Consider the following 21,451-nt stretch of genomic DNA (forward strand, 5'->3'; position numbering starts at 1 on the left):
AAATTCCATTCCAACTAGATTCCCCATTTATGCCTGTAAAAATACTTTGCCCTTCATTTTCCCCAATCTGATCTATGGAAGGAGCGCTTCCAGAGCAGGTGCAAACAGCTTTTTAAAAAATAACACCTACTTTTGACCTGCTCGCAATAAAATTTTAAAGGGTAGTGGTTATAAATAACTTGCAAAAATAATTAAGTCAATAAGTCTTTTCTCCAGCTATAGATGCAATCTTCAATTTTTATCCTGAACAATTTGCAGTCATCTTTAGAGTTCAACAACCCTTAAGTTGCAAAAGATGGGTGATGGGGGTGGGGACATCTGCGCCTCCTGTAAATGAGGTGCTAGTTAAGATCTCCAAGCAAATTTATTGGTAATTTCCTGTTATGACTTAGTCCATTTTCTCCTGAAGAGAACTTTCCTCAGAAGATGTATTTTCATTCACTGATCATTAAACAGCATCCAAAGCACTCACTTCTCTACTTCAAATGACTTCCAGTATTAGCATTTGGCTCAAGATGATGGAGGTCATCCAACTGTTAATAAAAACACTTGCATCTATCGGGTTTCATTAATACAGAATGAGAAGCACCAATCAAGATACATACCGTCATGCACAAAATACAATCCCTTAGAGGCACACAATATATATACCTTACATTTTCTACCTTAAAAAGTTTTACTCAATCCAATCTTACCATGTATTCTTCAGCAGCAAATTTAGACATTAGCACTTAGGTGAACCTGCCAAACAGGGGGTGCTATACAACTTGGAACTACAGCCATGGAAAAGCTGTTTTACCTCAAAAAACTGGTACACTAGAAAATCATTTTCAGAGAAAATGGACAAGGCAACCAACCAATGAATCTTCTCTCTGAGCAGAATGGTAGCTCTGCCTTTAGTTCATTTCACCAACCATTTTAGCCTAAACATACACAGCCTCAAAACAGACAAACCACCACCATCTCCTTTGAGAGTGTTAAACTTCTTTGCAATATCCAAACTTACCACTTGTTGAAGTATTGTCAAAGTGTTATTAGCCAAATGAAGCAATTTGACTGTGGATTCATATACCCAAGCTGTGAAAACAGGAATCCAATACAAAGGAGTTCCAAAGTCTGTGGTGAAATAGAATTTCCCAACTAACTTTCTGAAATCCTTATATGCAATGCTCCCAATGCAAACTGTCTTAAATTCTAGTCATAAATTTCTTTTACATCTCAAATCTGACAGAATTATGAGCAAATGTTAAGACCCAAGTGAAACTGGATTATTTTTAGACTCTCAAACTGAGCAATGTCACTGCTTCAAATTAGAGATCTTTTTAGTTTCTATTATACATTCTAAGCAAAAATTCAAAATTCCTGAAAAGTGCCACTTAAGACTAACCCCAATGATAAGACAATTCATTTTGCAAACATTGACAAACAATTCCATTCTAACCACTAGCGTATTACTAGATATAGCCCCAAAAGCTTAATTAAAAATTTCAGGTCTTTTACAGTGAAACTTGAGCTCTAGCTTATTTGGATCCACTAATCATTTATTTACATGCTATTTTTCAAACTATAAAGCTTTGGGCTGCCATAAAAGTGAACTGTGTACACCCAAAAGGCCTAGAATTTGTTTAGCTATATATCTAGTATTCTTTCCTTTAAACTCAACACCACCTAGGTTCTAGCAGCTTCATAGTTTTTTCTACCTAGTGCTCTCTTCCAAGATTAAAAATATTGAATGTACAAGAGACTTTGTATACACACACACCCCACCGCCCAAAGCACTAACAACACTTTTTTTGGGTGCAAGCATCTCATTAGAAAAATAAAACAATCAGAATAAAATATTAAATGTCCCCTCTACAAATCCATACCAGAAGTAAGCCTGAAGTATATTTAAAACCCTGGAGATCATGTGTCCTGCATCCAATCACAAACTAAATTGCTAAGGCAGGCATAGTACCTGACAATTTTTAATTCAACAGGGTTCAAAACAGTATCTTACCTAATAAATACATCCTCAATTATTTTAAATGCAAGCGGAAATACCTTAATCTATCCTTTAGCTGATACTTCTATTTATTGAAAAAGTGTCAAGTTCACAAAAATATTCTAGAGCCACCAATTAATTGCATTTTAGGATGTGTCCAAGAAGGGATTTTTCTAATATAGCTATTCTCAGTAAAAAGTGGCACAGTGTGATTAATCTTCCATCAAGATACGGGTTAAGAGACATTACAGTTAACACTTCTAACTGTAATGCCATTAAGGGTTATCTTTCTCAAATGTGATTTAGCCATATGGCTTAACAAATGACACACATTTAAAAGGGCTCCTATTTGATTGTTTTTTTATAACTTCTAAAAAGTGAGCATGAAAATAAATTCTTTATTTTCAGTTATTACCCACCAATAAGAAAGTTAGGTTCACAGTTTTAGTTCTTGACAAAGTGAATGAGGCAAATTTCTATCCGTTAGAGACAACTAATGGAGCACCTTTGTAAAGCACAGGCTATCTGGAAAGCTCGCACATACCAGGTATTTCGTATTCTCCTCACAAACGGCCAGCAGTGACAGTGAGTGAACCTTTAAAGAATTTTCTACTTAATGTTTTCTAAAATATTGCTAGAAATCAAGTGACTTATAGCTAATGCCACACATGTTCAGAAATGAGTTAGATGCTTAAATCTAAACACACTGGTTTAGGAGTATGTATGCTATATTCTTGAGAGGGGTCAACAGCCCATATGGACTCAATACTTGCCCCTGGGTAATTTGTTTGTAAATATATAAAATTATATTAGACATTAGCACCAGTGCAGAACATGCCCAGCATCCTAAGATCCAAAATATCAGCATGTTTTATTGGCCATTAAAAAAAATAATCATCTTTACCCTAAAATATCAAATAAAGATGAATAAATCGAACACAAATAATTCTGATGCGCTACAATTTCTGTATGATGGGGCTTCAAAAAAGTTCTTGGGAAAATGTACTTAGAAGGTAATGTTCTCCCACAAAATTTTTGAACCCCCATGTATGTGGCAGAACCAATCAGTTAAACAGATATTTTTAAGATCTTCCCTAATTTAAAAACCAGGCACTAACCATTTTTAGATTATGAGAAAATTGAGTGGCTTAAGATTTTTGAAACAAAATTCCTTTCATGTCTATTAATAAATGTGGCAGAAAAGTCCTAGAAAACCTGTTTATTATTAATCGATCTCTCCAAGTGTATTTCAGTAAGTGGTGGTACTCCTATTCAAGGAACCCATTATTAACCTAGTTTCCTAATGGTGGAAGAGGAAGAAGATTCTTGCTAACCTTGTGTGGAACAAATATTCAATTGAAAATCAGAATAGCAACATAGGAAACTCAGAAACAGTAGAATGTTTGGTTTATATTTCATGGCTAATGCTGCTTGCTGTTCAAAGCTTCTAAAGCTGTCTGCTTCCCGAGTCCTAAATATAAAACACTCCTTCCCTCGCTCCATGCCAACCAGTACCCTTTGGTTTCATTAGAACAAGCAAGGGTTAAAGGGCTGTTTATAGAAGTAAAATTCTGATTTGGGGATCTTTCAAATATACAAATCATACCTAAGGGCCATAAACTATTTTACAGAAATAGTTTAAATATTATGACTGCCATTCCACTCATCGATGGAGGGTGAAAAAAATCCACAAGCATGTAACCACTTCACTCGATAGGATTTATCCCTCAACAATAAACATACACAACTTTAATCAATAGTGTATCTAATTTAGTTTTTAAAATGGGAAGTCATAACGTTGACTTGTGAATCTAATTTGAACCTAATGAACCATGCATCACCGTAGGAGCAAGGGTTAATAAATCAATGTGCTTTGAATTTGTTCAAGTACTGATATTTTTGTATATAAAGATTTAGCATATATAACAGCTATCATGAGAATTGAAAGAGGTTTTCGCCCAAATGAAAATCTTAAAACTAAGTTAAAATACATAAAGTAGTTAGTATTCCACACAGCATAAAATTGGACAAATCAATGTTACATGTCCCAGCTGACCATGTGTGAAAATGCAAAGCAGGTAGTAAGACCAATATTATGTCCACTATTTAAAACCACTTTGTAATTGGGGCAACAGCTAAATCCTTAATTAAAAAACACAAATGAAGTGAAAGCTTTAAACTGGTACACACTGTTCACACCTATATTTCAAGTTTGGAAATGCATATTTGCAAGCAGCAATACAAAAGTATTCATGAAGAATGCATAATCTCTGAAAATTATGAAAACATCCCTGCTACCAATACATTTCTAAATACAAAACTGACTACCATATTTGTTACTTCTGTGTAGCGAGAGAAGTTCATTTTCAAAACAGATAAAATTCAGTCTTTAGGTGTGAATGGTATGAATGACAGTCTTTTTTTTTTAAATTTCTTAGTCGTTTGGGATCCTTAAGCATGCAAAGCCTCGGAGGAGGGTCCACGGAGGAACCAGGGCTGTCTTATGGCATATCCAGTTAAGCCAGAGCTGGGAATGCCTCTGGGTCATCTACATCAGGAGCAGAAGTACTTGACTGAAAGAGAAACAAATTAAAATTAACCACAATGCTCAGATCTTAATAATGGATCGTCAATATCTATAACAAAGACACAGTTTTAAAAGTGACCACTAAGTAAAATGTGTCAAGCTCTTATTTGGCAAAATTATTGATCCAAAGAGACTGAATATCTGCAATGCGCTTTATTCCAAATTTTAAGATCCATCAGTGTTTCCTACTAACTACCAATGCAAGTTTTTAAAAATGAATCACATAATAGACTCTTGAATAGGCCTGTGGTTTCTTATACTTTGCCTATCAATTTTCAAATAGACTAGAAATCCATTTGCCATTATTTAAGTAGTGTATTCATCAATACTAGAACCAACCGCTGAGTATACCCACAAAGTACAAACAATGAGGCATCATAAAAATCTAATACTAAGTTATCATTATAAAGTCAAATAGTGGCTTAACCAATCAAGCTGTCAGTTTTCTAACTTTGCAGATTGAGAATTCAGAAGGGCATTATGGCTTTTCTCCAATTAAACCAAAAGAGACAATGATGTGACACAAAGGTTACCTTTTGTACTTAAAGTTTAACGGTTTATCATCATTAAAAGTACGGAGGAGCATATCACCAGAAAACAGTTTATTCATGAGAAGGGCCTCTCTATCAAGAATTCATCAAGGACTTACCTTGTCCTACTCTGACTGGCAACGGGAAGTGTGGGAAGAAGGCTGTAATGAACGGCAGCTCTAAAAGTGTAGTCTAGTAAGAAATCAAGTGTATGTGTGCATGGCCACAGCCATCGAGTGCATGCCACAGAGGAAAAACCGTTCAACGATCTCAAAAAAGTTAGGAACTATGAAATTATCAAAGTAAAGGGAAAAGGCTGGTGTTTCAAGATAGTTTCTTCTTCTGTAAACAGGGACGTCATCATAGTCTCATCGCCACCGAGCCACTGCCAACTCAGTGAGAATAGTTCTGAGCAATTATTCAACAACTGGTTGCATTTTGCTCCAAGCAAAAAGATGGCCTAAATGTAGCTTCTTGGAGGCTACTGTTTTCTCTTTTCAAAACCATTTTACTTGGGACTCCTACAACTCTCATCACAATCCATACATCCATCCATCGTGTCAAGCACATCTGTTGCCATCATCATTACTATTAAAAACATGTACTTTCTACTTGGGAGGCTATTGTTTTCTTATTCTTCCTTCTTATATAAAGCTCACAGCAAGCACTTTCCAAAAAGAAGCGTGTTCATTTAAAAGGAGAAAAAAAGGTGCAAAACTACCTTGTCAGTCCTGCTGCCACGATTGGGACGCCCACCACGCCCACGTCCACCTCTTCCTCCCCTGCCACCACGTCCTGGGCGGCCAAGGTCTCCAAAATTTATCTCCAGCTGAGATGTTATATCATTTGCTGGCTTCCGGAAATGATGGTCCATAACAGAATCTTCAGCATGAGCCTAAAAATGGAAACAACAACCACAAAAGGAAAATATAAATGCTGCAAACAAACAAAAAAGTAACTGTCCTAAAAAGGCCAAAAATTCTATTTGTATTTTATGAGGATGCACATCAGTAGTCCCTGGGTGGTTACAAGTGCTAATACTAATGAAAACTTAGTGGTTTAAATCCATCCAAAGGTGCCACAAAATAGGCCGGATTCTCCTCAAAATCCCCAGAGCAGTTCAACTCGAGTCATCAGCAACAATCCACATCATTCAAATTCAACACGAAATATTCTTTGGTGGCAATGCCTTAAAATAAATATTGTAATTGAAGGACAACAGAGTTTAGGTTCTTCTTAAAATTGTTGATATTACAAGCACTTAGAAAAGCTAAGACAAACAAATCCACAAGAAAGCAAATTATGAAAAGCAATGAACTATACATATATTTATGAATTGCCAAATTTAATTACTTGCCATTTCAAAACACTACCAATTCAGTGGACCCCTTAGTAGTGGGCTAACTCCAAGGTCAGCAGATTGAAACCACCAGCTGCTACTCCATGTCAATGTCTTGGAAACCCACAAAGGGTGGGCTGTTGTTCTACTGCCCCTATTAAGCTGCTATGAGTTGGAATTGACTTGATTGCCAGAGTTTGGTTTTATCAGTTCACTAACTAGGTTTCTAGAGCATAGAAGCAACGACAAAAAGCACAAATTAATACTCAACTGAAATAAGTTTTACAATAGTAAGCGGACTTTTTTGTGTGTGGCACCTACATGTATGCTTGACCATCAACAAGTGGGTCGGCACTCAAATCCCACCACCCAATGGTACAGTTTCAGGCCTGGCAATCCACCCTGAAGCAATTGCAAGTATAAATTAACCCAACACCCCCACCCGTGAACAATTATCAAGAGACAATGCTAGTTTGCTCTTTCACAACTCAGTTCTACACAAAAAAACACCTTTATTGCAGGCTCTTACATCTCTTATCACAATCCATACATTCATTCATCCAGTGTGTCAAGCACCTTTGCACATAGGCTGCCGTATCATTTTCAAAGCATTCTCTTCCCACTTGGGCCCCTGATAACAGTTCCCCATTTCTCCCCCCCTCCCTCCCTGTTCCACATTTTCAAAGTTAACTTTTCTCTACCTCAGATCAGGGAGTTTCAAAAAGTTCACGGAAACATTTCAGCATCCCAGAAGCTTTTGGAAGCCCCGTTTTATTTGTTAAGGATGTAACAGTGCTTCAAGAGTTGTATGCAACTTTTATATCGAGATCATGTCAAGTGGGCCAATGAAAATCACTTGATACAAATTTGCTCATAACCATTGTTTTGTGTAAGTTATTTCTGAGTAGCTGGTTTTAAAACTAATCATCTGGCCTGACGCGATGTTTGCAATTATTATTAATCACCTAATAATTACAACCAGAATTTTATGTGCAGTTTGTACAAGGAAAAAAGCCCACAGGCAAGACTTGTCAAAAGTCAAAGAATATTCCTAAAGTTGTAGGTGCATCTTTATACTTAGACAATTTAGTCATCGGTTAAAACTGATCCATAATACCTAAATCAAGTTTTAAGACTTTTACCCTGATACATTAACAAATTTATGGGGCAGGTGCAAAGAAACAAAAAAGTAAGATGGCTTTGTTTCCCCCGACCACTTATAGGACTTGACTCCCCCTCCCCTTTTCCCATGACTCCCAATTCTTTCTCCTCCCTTCTCTTTTCTGCTGCTGTTGAGAATGTACATAAAGCATTCACCCCAAGTTTCTAGATGTGCAGGTCAGTGACACGGATTTCAATTTACTTGTGTATTTCCCTCATTTGAGTGGCCCTCCTCCCGCATGAACATCAGCTCACCACCTTTCAATGCTATCCTTTGCCTTTTAGGTGTTCTTTCAGTCTCCACAGCTTACGAGGCTAGAATCTAAGACACTTGGAAATTTGGTTCATCATCTCCATTTTGGTCAGAATTCTTGTGGAATTTTTGAAAATAAAAATGTACAGTATTAGTAGCTGGGCACCATCTGAGATTTCTGCGTTTTATGGTAATACGGCACAGGGAGTTGTTCATGTAAATAATTAACCATGTACATTCCAGTGCTCTCCAGCTCCTGACTCCTTCCTTAGTTGCTCCATGTGAATCAGCCAATTATCCTGTTTTGGAAGGCTGCTTTCAAGCTTTTAAGACCTAAGGCGCTATACAACTAATTAGTAGACAGAAGCACTAAAGGATATTCCAGGATACCATTAACCTAAACCAATAAACAAAGGATCTAAACCCTGTGTTTGGTTGCACCCAAGCAGTCTCAGCAGCTCACTTACTAATTCTTTATGCTTTTACATAAAAATCTATGTGGTTCAAACAAAGCAATGTACATCAATGGAACAAATAGCGACACTAACCAAGTAATAAGTTTATAATCATGACTAATCACCACACGAGGCCATTTGAATAACTTAAAATACTTTAAAGGATATCTTTATAGCATTTCAATTTTACTTTTTAAAAGGAATGATAGAATTTGCATTCTGAATTTCTGACAAAGCCTGATTTAGAAAATATACAAACTCATTTTGACATTTGATGTACAAATAGGATAGGATATTCCTTTAAAAATGTGCCCAAGACTAAGCAGGAGCCAACATATCAAATGCCAGTGATTTTCTCAAGTATTTTCACTAATTTCCATGTCACCCAAAGTAAAGAAAAATCCTGATTTTCTAAGACTATTTTTTCAGTAAAGGAGGAGGCAGGCTACCATTTACTGAGCCTGACTATTACATATGGAATATACCAATAGCTTCAAAGACAAGCACTAAATAAAGCCACTTAGACTTTTTGGTTTTGCCAGATGAAAATGCCAACCTAATGTAGCGACGCCTGTCAGAACTTGAGGGAACTGCCTTTTCTGGGTCTTGCAATTTTTCCAACTTTGATAGCTTGCAGTCTGACCACTTTCTACTCATTTGGGTGGGGAATATTTGAGTTTTCCCTTTCTGACAGGTTTCCATCATAGATTGCAGCTTTTGTAGGTTTTACTTCCCTATTTTTTTCAAAAGACCAACAAATTGTATAACTCCTCTGGCAAATAGCTTTTCAAGAGCCATTACCATATATGATATGTATTAATGGATTAAAGGACTAGACTAAGTAATGTAGTTTAGGTTTCCTTTTATCAATAGTTAATCGTCCCCAATGATCCCACGTACAGTGTTTTTCTCTTCTCAGAAATATATCCATTTGGAAATTTAAAATAAAAATCAAGTATTATTTAAACCACATCTAATTATTTTCAATCACCAAACTTAAATTTTACCTCTTCACTTTTTGACTTATGAAGAACAAATCCCTTCTTCCACTGCCCATCAGCACCTTCATTTGGTTTTCGGATATTAAACTCTACTTTCGCCCGGTCCTTATTTTGAATAGCCTTCCACTCATCCAATGTCATCTCTTTTGGACCCTCTTCCTTTACCTCTTCAACCTCATTCTCCCTGTGAAGAGAAATTTAATTTTATAGTGATAATTTATATAAATATATTTCAAACAAACGATTGTTTAAAAAGTTCATCTTGGTTGGCTAAAGACTCAAGTTCACACAGGTGGGAGGGTTAAGTTTTCTTTAGAACTCAACTGTTAAGGCACAGAATATTCAACTTTACCTTTATAAATTTTTACATCATCAGTCAGTAAGTCTTAAACTGGTCTTACCAAAGCTAAAATACACATTTCTTAAACTACACTATTGTTACTTTAAAACCGTACTCTTCGGTTATTAAAATCCTTAGCCTACTTTCTCTTAATACATAACTTGTTAAAACACATGCAGTAGAAATCAATTAGGATACCTGATAAGTAACCAGGCTTTATACTTTAGAATGTAAGTGAATTGTTTCCTCTATCCTTGATTCTAGCACCTAACACATAAACAAACAAGTCAAATTCCCACAAATTCTAGATTCCAACCTCCAAACCAGTATATCCATGGCAGGAGCGAATGCCTTCATTAGGGATAGACTTCTCTACAAACCACACTTGGTTTCCATACTTAAATTTATTTCCAAATATAATTTTCAGCTTATAAATATTTTACATCATCTCTCTCTTTAAGAAAAACAAAGCATGGACCAAGAAACCAATTATAGTCTAATCTCAATTTCCAATTGTCACCAAAGCAAGTTGTTTTCTATTTTAGGAGCTGCTTCTTTTCCAAAGATAGCGGGTGATTCAGTAAGCCTTGCAGCTCAAATATCTCCATTTGATGCTGCCATTTACTGTCTGACAAACCCGGTCATAAAGTCTCTGAGGGCAACTTTACACTGAAGTTGCAGGCTCTTTCTTGGCTACCAAGTTTACTTTTGTCAGTTTTAACACTGAAAAGAACCCTTTCATGATCTCTGGTACACAGAAGAATCTCCTATATTTCCACCCTAGGATTTACTGGAGGAAGCAATTTCATTTTCTACTGTGTACTGCTGGAGAGGGTCCTGCATAACTGCATGAATCTGAAAGAATGAGCTGCTTCCCACCAACCACAGAAGCAGAGAAACCTCCTGGGACATATGTGTCCCACCAATTCCAGGCAGACAAAAAACAAGCCAGAAAATAATTTCATTCTTTAAAGTGCTAAATAACACACCTAGTTATTTATAATTTTTGATATGGAAAAAACCCAGCATATCCTTTTAACTGCAGTCATTACACTACACTTTAAAGGCTGTTAAATCAAATTAGAGCCAAAAAATAAAGTAGCTAATTTAAGTTCACCAAAGCTATGTTTCTTAAATTTATGTTTCCACATCCAAGATGCCATTCTAGACTTAGATTACCCCTGCTATGGCGCCAGATCAGACCAGAAACGAAATCACCTGCCTCTTACCAAGTGATCTAGGTAAGATCTGTGAAGTTGACCCACCCACCTACATAACTCAGAAAGGCTGCTTATAAAATTAAGTAAATCTACAAAGAGGTTTTGAAAGTTTGTCGAATTATTCCTTTTCCATAAACTTTTGGAAGATCCCCTAGTATGTACGGAACTTGGTTTTGTAACTGTGTAACCGAATAATTTCAAATCACCAGTAGATTGATGAATAGAATTAAATACATGGCTGTAATTATTCTAGCGTCATGCAGAAGTGCCCAAACTCACTAGACTCACTTCTCCAAGAAAAAAACTCCACCGGTCCATGAGCACCCCCCATTAAACCTTTTGTGCCCATAATCCAGGATACAATGTAGGCATCTGCTTTTGCAGAGGTTATCGACCTTGGGGAACTTTCTAATGGACAATAACCCTGCATTCTTATTTTCAAATTTTACTAGTGACCAAAAATATGCCGAGGACGAGTGGCCTAACTCCATCATTAAAAAAAAAATGCACTGATAAGTGGCCCTGTGGTTAGGTAGGCTGTTAGACAAAGCCAGCAATTCAAACCTACCAATCACTCCGCAGGAAAAGGTGAGGCCATTTCCCCTCAAAAATGTAGTTTCAGAAACCCTAAGTTAGAATCAACTTTCTATGGCACTGGGTTTTTTTTTGGCTTTTTTTTTTAAAAAAAAACCAACCTAGTCACTCTAATGTGATTGTTATCTTTTTTAGACCAAGTATCCTGAATTTCATTCCTGTGAGAGCTATGGATTCGTTTCCAATACCCTATTAATAATACACTCCCTGTGGTAAACAGCTATTAAGTTTTTGCAGAAAACTTTGAAGATGACTCAGTAGTCCTGGTTGCAAGCTAGTCCTAAATAAACTGATACAAATTTAAACCATAATCAGCGTGGTTGATGGAAACTAGACCCAATTATCCTGCCACAGCCTCATCTTTCTCCCAAGAGTGACAGGTAAGTTTGAATCGCTAACTTTGTGGTTAGCAGTCCAACGCTTACCCAAGGGCTCTACCAGGGCTTCTCAATAGAAACTAGAGGTACTAAATCATCTCTTAACATAACTGGATATTTAAAAAAATCCTCTCACATGTAACAAGATAGGAGGAACCAAATTTTGAAATGGTCATGTGTACTACCACTTAACTATTACCAGAGTAAACCTTATCGACTTGTGTAGAATTAAAAAGTAGAGTAATGAGTTCTAAATAGTACCAGTAACTACTTCTTTAACTTTAAAACATTTAACACAATTTGTTCTTCGGCACTATCAAGTCCTCTCACATTTATAGCGACAGAACACAACAATTCCTGGTCCACACCATCCTCACAAGTGTTATGTTTGAGCCAATTTTTGCAACCATGGTGTTAATATATCGCGTCTAGTCTTCTATTGTTTTTTGCTACTACTCCACTTACCAAACATGACATCCTTTTCCAGGGTCTGGTCTGTCCTGATAACACTAATTTCCAGAAGCTCCTAAATCCAGCATCCGGTGAGCCTTGGGAACATCCCAGGGTTCACAAAGGGCTGCTAATTCCAAGGCCAACAGTTTGAAACCACCAGCTGCTTTCTCAGGAACTCTTGGCGACAATTCTATCTTGGGTCTTATAAGGTTGCTAGGAGTCGGATCTGACTCCATAACAAAGAGTTTTTGGAAACCCGGCATCCAGTTACCATATGTTCAATAGCAAAACAACCATCACTAGAATTCCCCATTTACTGAGCAAGGGAGTTGGAGCTAATAACTTATTCCTAGCCTTCATTCTCACGTCACATTTGGAAGGTAATTTTTGTGCTTAGGGTCAGCAGGTTTTACTAAGATACATATATGTATATGTATATATATATTATGTTTCGGCAATTAACAGTATACTCTCCAGCACATGTATGACAATGGAAAAATAATGAAGTTAGAAGTAACCATACTAAAAACATCCCTTTTCCAACACTAGACAAACATAAATGCAAAGTATCAAGCTAGGTTTCTGAAGCATAGGGATTTAGAAAACCAAGCAAACAGCACTAAAAAAAAGGGATTATATGCTATTATTGTATTAGAAATTTAAACTGGTTCCAATGCTGGCCCATTAAGCATTATTACTTATAAGCCACTTACTTATTCTCGGTGTCAGCCACGGGATGTTCTTCACCTTCAGGTGTTTCCTCAGTCACATTTGATTGATCCAAGTCACTGCAATTATAAGACATTGGTTTCTGAATGTATTTGGGGCACTCTCTAAGGAAAGAAAGAAAAAGAAAGGCATCTAGGTCCATTTACATGTAGTGGAAGGATTTTTAAAATGCAGAATTATTAAAATTCCCCAAACTCCCCTAATAGTCCTTTTCTATTCTATCAGTGGTTCTCAACTTGTGGGTCGTAACCCCCTTCAGGGGTGGCCCGATTCATAACAGTAGCGAAATCAGTAGCAACAAAAATAATTTTATGGTTGGGGGGTCATCATAACACGAACTGTATTAAAGGTTCACAGCATTAGGAAGGTTGAGAACTGCTCTATTATAATTACTCTCCACCAGGCCTCTTAACAGAATAGTATAAAAAAGTATACTCGTCAAGTTGGTCTGAGTACTTTACTTATAAAATTTGTGATGACTGAAAAGACATAAGCTAGAAAAGAAACAATAAAAGACTTGGGTAATCAGAAGACCCAATTATAGCCAACTTAAGATTTCAGGAAAAGCTATATAACTCTATATATGCATACGTGTGAGTACACATACTGGTCATTTAATAAAGTACAACCTAAACCTATCCAATAAGATATTATCTTGATTATAAGTGGCTGAGATAATATGAATTTTTATTCTTGGCCAGGAACGGACAAAAATACAAGTATGAATGTATCTCTAGTTAGGTAATCAATTAATTTAATAAAACTTTAAAAAAAATACCAACGTTAATTCATCTTTGACAGTTCCCCAGTTGTGAGATCCGCTACCTCCACGCTTGTCCTCGTGCTTCAGGCCACTATAATGTGAAAAAGAACTAAAAAAACTGAGTTAACATAATACTCTTTAGTTATAGACACTCAAATTTTGTTAAGGGACAGATTAAACTATAAAAGTAAAATGAAAACTCATCAAAGACTTACGATCTATCACTTCCACTATGCCTATCAAATTCACGTTTGCCACGAGAATCAAAGCCATCTCCTCTTCCCATTCCACGTCCACGGCCTCCTCTCCCTCTTCCAAGACCACCCCGGCCTCGGATAGGCCGGTCAATAATCGGCCTGCAAGACAAAACACACACATCCAAGGTTCCCAGAAAGAAAGAAAAGGGAGTGACATGATTCAGTGGCACAAAAATCAGACAAATAGGTTACTTGGCTCGTAATCTAACAAAAGCATTTTCCAAAATTAAAGTATGCTAAATTAAAGTAATTACATAGTCTGCACCCCCCCCCCCCGGTGAAAACTAAATAAATCATTTTATCAAAAACTACCACTAGTGAACATTTTAGCCCCCCTCATCATTGTCTATCAATCTAGACAAAACCGTTAGTAACTAACAAAACTTTAAACACAAACCATTTGTACAAGTGTTTGCTATAACTAAAAAGATTTTGCTTTAAAAAAAAATTCAACACCTAAGCAATAGCAGGCGATAACATGTTGTGTGCCACTGAGTTGATTCCAACTCACAACACTACAGGGCGGAGTACAACCAGAGTACTCCCTTTAGGGTTTCCTAGGCCGAAACCTTTGCAAAGGAGCAGATTGTAGGGCTTTTCTCCCATGCAGCAGCAGGTAGGTTCCAAACGTTTTAGTTAGCGGACTGGCCCATTACCTACTTGTAATCAGGGCTCCTGGTGAAAGGACTCAGTTGCCAATTCTACCAGTGTTTCATTTCAAGAAATCTAAGTTTGAACACTAAAAGTGATTACCAAATGGTCCAAAGTATAACATAAATCCAGATATTTTTCTTAAAACAAACCACCTGTTACAAGTACGCTACTACCTAGCAATTAGGTCCAACTTAAAGCTTTGTGTTAAGATCTAACACCATAATGAAAAAAAAAACATGAAACAAAACTTACCTATCAACTGAAAATTCTCCTCCTTCACCCTTTTCTTCAAGTGGTTTTTCAAATCGTCTTTCCCGAGGTGGTCGCCTTTCTGGCCTTCGATCAATTATTTTCCCGTCCCCCTGAAGTTGTTGATCAGTTCTTCTTCCAACACGCCTTATTCCTAAGTTAACAGCAAATTATTTTTGCAACACAAGTTTAGATCTAAACTGTTAAATAAAGGACTACTTTCAGTTCACTAAGTAGTTCCTATTAGAAAACAGTAAATGTGCCTCACACCCCTATTTAGTTGCCCAAGTCACTTTTCACCTCTGAAGCAGTCCCTGTAACTGGCTTGGAAATCACTTGGGGAGCCATTTCCCCTCACTTTCAAAGTGCCACTCACTCCATTAATAAATTAATGTTTTTTGAGGAAATGATACATTTGATAAGACACTAGTCATTCATAAATAATCAAATCAACACACCCATCAGATCCATATGGCCCCTCAGAAATAAGTTTAAGGCCATATGATTTTATTCTCTATTATCTGAAAGAAAACACAGTAGTTAAAAAAAGTTCTGTATTATAAATCTGAAAGGCATTTATTACTTGAATAGCTATTTTAAAATAGCCATTTAAAGCAGAAACTGTACCATCATCAATTGATATACGCATGTACATCTTGCTCGGATGTGCAGACACACCAAACCTTTAATGTTTATATAAGCCCACTGAAAAATTTTATTTATTTTTGATTGGAGAGTAAGGAGAGTCTTTTTAGTTCCCCGTTAAACCACTCTTCAAGCAGAAAACGTGTGTGATAGCTGAAGCTTTTACGATTTCCCTCAGTGTGTGAGGCCCACCAAAAAAGCAACCATTATGCTTTACTGATTTCCTTAAGTATAAACTGATTGATGAGGTAAGTTCATCAATTTATAAAGTCACCTGTAAGATCTCAGGTATGTTGTAATTCCCAAACCACAACTTCTGACAAAGCCAAAATGCTGCTGAGGGGTTGCTTTTGAAATAAGTTCTTAAACTGATTCACTCTGGTTCTTTCTAAGAAAGTGGAACACCATCAGGACACGCCCAGTTAATTAGTGTACAGTAACTAGAGTCAGTACAGTACATTATCTAACCTTTTAATGAAAATTTAAAGTTCATGCCACTTAAACTTGCAGCACGGACCTCAGGTGTTAGACCCTATGCCCCAGCATTTGTTCCTTCTGAGGTACAGCATATTGGGGTGGGGCTATGGAACCAGTCCCCACACTGCTATCCCAGCTGAACACACCCGACCCACAATGGAGTGCCTCCCCACCCAATAGTCAGTAAGAGGCTACGAACTCTAGAAAACTTAGTAAAATCAATTCCCCAATGAGCAATGATTGTCACATTTGCTTGCTATACACTCCAGACCGATTTACACTAGATCCCATGCTTTAAAAACTTGAATGGGTTACATGCTCTTCTGTTGTCCCTCTCTCTAGTTCTTCAAATGGTCCAAGATCAAGTTACATAACATAAACACCTCATAACTTATTCGATATCACTGTAGCAAGGCCTATCCTTCCCACTGCAAGACGGCGGACACTATTTATAGGCTTATACCAAAGACAAATGTTCGTTTTCAACTTTTTCTGTATTCATAAGCTTGTGTATTATGCAACTCAAGTTTAAGAGTGCTGTGAAATGTTAAGGAAAATGTTGAGTTAATATGAAAAAGTCCAAGAAAAGGACTATAGATAGGTGAACTTGGTTCTACTTAAACAACTGAGGCATTAAACCATGCTTCATATACTTTCATTAATTCACATCATGTAAACACACCTACCTGGTAACATTATAGCTGTTTCATACTTTATTCTTTCACGTGTTTTGGGACGAGTGTAATCAAGGAGACACATTTGAGCAAAGATTAAACAATTACTCAAATGTGTGCTCCCTAAGTTAGTAATTAAATGTTTTATTCCATTGTGCTACAGGTGGCCATAAAACTTCACTGATCATCTAAGTGTTGTAAAATTTCCTGATACTCTGCTTTCCCCAACCCACAATCCTAACAATTCTTTCCCATGTATCATCTAGTTTTTCGTCTCAAAAATATTTAAGCAAAATATCCAAAATTTCGTAAATACGAATGTTCTGAAGGCGTATTAAATTTTGTTCGGCAGCGCCGCCCCCTCCCAAGGAAGGCCATTAAATTCAACTAAGGCTAATGAACATCAACTTCACTCTAGAGCACGTGGTAATCTCCAACTCTCAAGATTGCCCCTCCCCGGCTTCAAAATTCCTGGAAAAGGTGAATTAAAAGATAATGCAATTTCTTCTCTCGTCGTATGAAAACAGGCAACTTAAAGCCCACACCTACTTTTTTTCCCCCTTCAACTCCAACTGTTTTGCGTTTTCACACACGAAACAGAAACCGGTCCGGAGCGAGAAGGCTTATTACAGCCCAGCAGGAGCCCATCCAGTGAAACGTACAGGCCCCTGAAACAACTCTCACCACCCGCCACCCCGGGGCCAGTGAAAATCCGGACCCCGCTTGCTGCCGCACGTGTGAAAGGCTGCAGGCTCCCCAGGGGCCGCAGAGGCTCGTGTTGTGACAGCCCGGCCGCGCGGCGCGCACCACGAGGCTCCGGCCGCGCCGCGCCACACGCGCCCCGAAGTGCGGGCGCGGGGAGAACCCAAGGGCCGAGTCTCGGGATTTCCCGCAACCATCCGTCTCCAGAATTCCGCCGCCCGCCGGGCCGAGTGCCTCCACGTCCTGCCCTATCCCAGTGGCAGAACGAACTCCACAAGTTACGCGATTCTAAGAAGTTCGGGGGGGGGGGGGGCTGGTGGTGAGGCACACGCGGCACCCCAATCAGCAGCCTGACTCCCCGGGACCGGCTAGTCTCGAGCAGAGACAGCCGCTCGGGGCTCACGCCGACCCCCAGCTTCACACCGTCGTGGGACAAGATGGCAGGATGGAAGGCTCAGACAGACGCCGCCACCTCAAAGGAACCCGCTGGGAAAGAACTCGGCGCAGCAAGCGGCAGTCGAGCTACGGCCGGGGGCCCCGAACCTCGGCCCATGCGCCCGCCCGCCCGCCCGCCCGCGGGATTCCGGCGGGAAGAGCGCTCCTCAGGGCTCCTCCGTCCGCCACCACGCTCCTCCACGCTGAGCCAGAGGCGGGAAGGGGGTGGCTCCGGAGAGCCTTGCAGACAGTGGCTTGAACTTGGGACTACCCACGCTCTCTGCACTTTACAGGACCTGGCTTTTGTCGCGTGGTAGAAACGTGCGGGAAGAGGCGGCAAAATCTGTCGCGGCTCCTCGGAGCTGGGGAGGCAAGTGGCAAACCGACTCCCCTCAGTCCTCGCCTCCGTCCCCGGTCTTACCCACCTTCCACCCAAGCTTTACCTTCTTTCTTAAGCGCCACGGGCGGCTGCGTCTCCTCTTTCTTGTCAACCACGCCAGCATTGGGGGGCAGTGGGTTCTTGCGATCCTTCTGGGACTCTTTACGCAGCTGCTTGCCTGCCGCGTTGGAGTTGGTCTGGGCTGCGGCCTGAGCTGCGCTCTTGGCCCCTGGGCCCCCAACGCCGCCCCCACCGGCTTCTTTTTTCTTGTTCTCTGCCGCCTTCAACACCTCGAAGGGATCCGATTCGTCGTCAAATAACTGGTCGAATCGGTTGGTGACCACGCAGCCGAAGCCTTCCTGTAAGTGCCCAGGCATGATGGTGGCTCGGCGGCGCGTTCCTCCACGGATTGCAGCGGGCCGCGCCGAGCCAAGAGCGCCTGCTTCAGCTCTTCCCACAAGATGGCCGGGCTGAGAGAGGGGGGCCGTCTTCTCTTCCGGCGCCAGGCACACATCCGGGAGCGGCCAGCGCCGCACGGCACCATGGGCTATGTAGGCCAGAGTCGCTTCTCCAGAGGCGGCTCTCGGAGGCTGAACTTCAATTCCCAGAATGCATCGCGTGACAACTCTTCGCGCGCGCCTCAGAGGCGGGACCTGAAGAAGGTTTTTGAGCGTGCGAGCTGAGGGAGGGGTGGAAGCGTGGTGGGGGGCGGAGTCTTGCCACCTGCTCTCACCGCCCTTAAACTCTCTAGGTCTCCAGCTACTCTGAAAACAGGAAAACGTGACGGCGTCTTGTACTCGTGAAAGTGCTCAGGCTCTGGTTTTATTCACCCCGCCTCCGAGCCAAGGCTAACTTTCTCCACTTCTCCTGGAGGGTCAAGGTGACTCTCAGATCTTTCAGCGGGAGACTCACAAACTTCCGGGGTAGGGGAGGTGGGTGGGGGGCAGAGGTGCCGCACCGGCCTCGGTAGGCAAGACCCCGTCGGTTCCGAGGACCTAGCCGCTCGGTTGCTGGAGTCGTTCTTCGACACCTCTAATAATGAACAGCGAGGCCCTTCTGTTTACTACGAGGCGGAATAGTCTTCCTCTCATGGAGACGCGAACTCCGGTAGCAGAATTAATCAAAAAGACAAATTGAACCCTCGCATGGGTCTGTTGCGCGCTTTTCCCAAGCCAGAAATGCCGGTGTTGCGACTGTTGCTTCAGGGCTCTGACGGTTCAGCACTAGACCCTGGGCAAGCCTCGAAATGGCACTTGAAAAATTTTCCAGAGCGAATGTAATTGTTCATTAGTATTTAGGATACAGGACTTGGTGACTGGGCTAGAGCATCTCTGTGCTTGGAAGTTTCGTTTGGGGAGAAAAGCGTGGCAGCACGTTCACTGACAGTACTAAAAGCAGTGATGTTGGTTGAGAATCTGAAGGTCTATTAAGCTAATTCAGCGTCAATGCATATGCAAACATTTGTTAGCGCTAAGTGTTTAAATAGCCCATAATGATATTTAAATCTTTCCCCATTAACACAAAGTGAACCTCTCACATGCCAAAGTCCATGAGTAACTTTAAGCTCCACAACAACTTGTAATGTTTCCCCTTTCCACAAGTAAAGCCACTTCAGAGAGGTGGGATGACTTACCAAGTTCACACCCCTGCTAAATGCCAGTGCCCAGTCACCTAACTCCTTAGGACACTGTTGACATCCACTGTTTAGACTCTGGCTTCTGATAGCACGCCCAATCATTTACTAGTTCCTAATGCTGAATAGGATTTAAACATCATTGCATGTTGGTCAGGGTTGGTCTGAGTGTTTAATGCATTTTATCAATTTCCTAGCAGATTTTAATCAATTCTTTCACAGGGAAACCAGAAGACAAGAGTCATGTTACAGGCATGTGGTAGCATGCCTTGCTTTTAGAGTCCCCACGCCAGTCTATTTTCCTTTTGCTCCGTCCAGAACACACACTCCCTTTGTCCATAGACTCTCCCTATTGTGGCTCCTACCAAGAGAGCAGACTAGGAGCTTTTGAACAGTCTTACCAACCCCTTGAAAATAGCTCAAGAAAAAAATTGGGAAATCTCCATATGTTAACATATCCATTCTTTTCCCCCAAAACAAACCAGCAAAACTTTAAGGCCATTGCTGTCTAGTAGATTCCAACGTGTGCATTACAGAGTAGACTTGCTCCATACGGTGTTTTTGGCTGTGCTCTATGGAAGCCAATGCCAGGTCTTTTTCTTTTCAGATACCTTTACGTTAGGTTCAGACCTTCGATCGCTAGGTTAACTGAGGGTAAGTGCCTCTTCCAAATTCAAAGTAGGGTCTACACGAGTCCTGGAACTCTGATTCCACCTACTGTATTTGTCAGGCACATGGCAGGAAGAACACTATCCTTTACCTTGTAATGCTACCAAATGTAGGTCTTATTTCTTCTAACACTGTGGCAACACTGGAATCAGGCACCACCCAGTTGTAAATAAGAGACTCTCTAATTTGAAGTGTACACTGAATGTACAATAAATTTTGTTTATTAAATACTTTTATTGGGGGCTCTTACATCTCTTATCACAAACCATACATTCATCCACTGTGTTAAGCACATTTGCACATACGCTGCCATCATCATTTTCAAAGCATTTTCTTCCCACTTGAGCCCCTGATATCAGTTTCCCATTTCTTCCCCCTCCTTTCCCTGCCCTCCCTCCTTCACAAACATTTGATAAATTATAGATTATTATTGTCATATCTTACATTGTCCTCAGGGGGTTATAGATTGATCTTTGTGATTGATTTCCCCTTAATCCCCCCACCCTCCCTAATCCTCCTGGTATCTCTACTCTCATTGTTGGCCCTGAGGAGTTTATCTATCTTGGATCCCCTGTGTTGTGGACTCTTATCTGTAGCAGTGTGCATGCTCTGGTCTAATCTGATTTGTAAAGTAGAATTGAGGTCATGATGGTGGGGGGAAGAATGTACCAAAGAACTAGAAGAAAGTTGTGTGTTTCATCGGTGGTATACTATACTCTGACTGGCTCATGTCTTCCTTGTGACTCCTCTGTGAGGGAATGTCCAATTATCTACAGATAGGCATTGGGTCTCCACTCCATGCCCTTCGTGCCACCACCAACACCACCCCTGCCACTCACATTGGGTATGATTTTGTTCTGGGTCTTAGGTGCCTGACACCTGGTCTCATCA

General features: G+C 40.0%; 1 protein-coding gene across 8 annotated transcripts; it reads right to left on the bottom strand.

Moving 5' to 3' along the window:
- Positions 1–1,874: 1,874 nt before the first annotated feature.
- On the bottom strand, positions 1,875–18,750 carry SERBP1 (SERPINE1 mRNA binding protein 1). Of its 8 annotated transcripts, none has more exons than XM_075557277.1 (8): positions 18,305–18,750; positions 14,950–15,100; positions 14,002–14,142; positions 13,806–13,877; positions 13,008–13,082; positions 9,317–9,494; positions 5,823–5,996; positions 1,875–4,557 (listed from the first exon to the last, which is right to left on the bottom strand). In XM_075557277.1, the coding sequence occupies exons 1-8, from the start codon at positions 18,633–18,635 to the stop codon at positions 4,501–4,503; spliced, it is 1,179 nt and encodes a 392-aa protein (XP_075413392.1). In that variant the 5' UTR covers positions 18,636–18,750; the 3' UTR covers positions 1,875–4,500. The 8 variants fall into 8 exon arrangements, with proteins under 8 accessions (XP_075413392.1, XP_075413388.1, XP_075413390.1 ...); XM_075557273.1 differs by having other exon boundaries at positions 13,008–13,127; XM_075557275.1 differs by having other exon boundaries at positions 13,806–13,895.
- Between the last annotated feature and the right edge of the window lie 2,701 nt (positions 18,751–21,451).

This window comes from Tenrec ecaudatus, chromosome 1 (assembly GCF_050624435.1).
Source record: "Tenrec ecaudatus isolate mTenEca1 chromosome 1, mTenEca1.hap1, whole genome shotgun sequence".
Classification (NCBI taxonomy): domain Eukaryota; kingdom Metazoa; phylum Chordata; class Mammalia; order Afrosoricida; family Tenrecidae; genus Tenrec; species Tenrec ecaudatus.

Coding starts and splice junctions, on each gene's coding strand:
- SERBP1 (XM_075557270.1), bottom strand. CDS start 18,635: ATGCCTGGGCACTTACAGGAAGGCTTCGGCTGCGTGGTCACCAACCGA. Junction 15,101..18,304: donor AGGTAAAGCTTGGGTGGAAG/GTGGGTAAGACC, acceptor CTGTTAACTTAG/GAATAAGGCGTGTTGGAAGA. Junction 4,558..5,822: donor GTGGCAGCAGGACTGACAAG/GTAGTTTTGCAC, acceptor TTTCTCTTTCAG/TCAAGTACTTCTGCTCCTGA.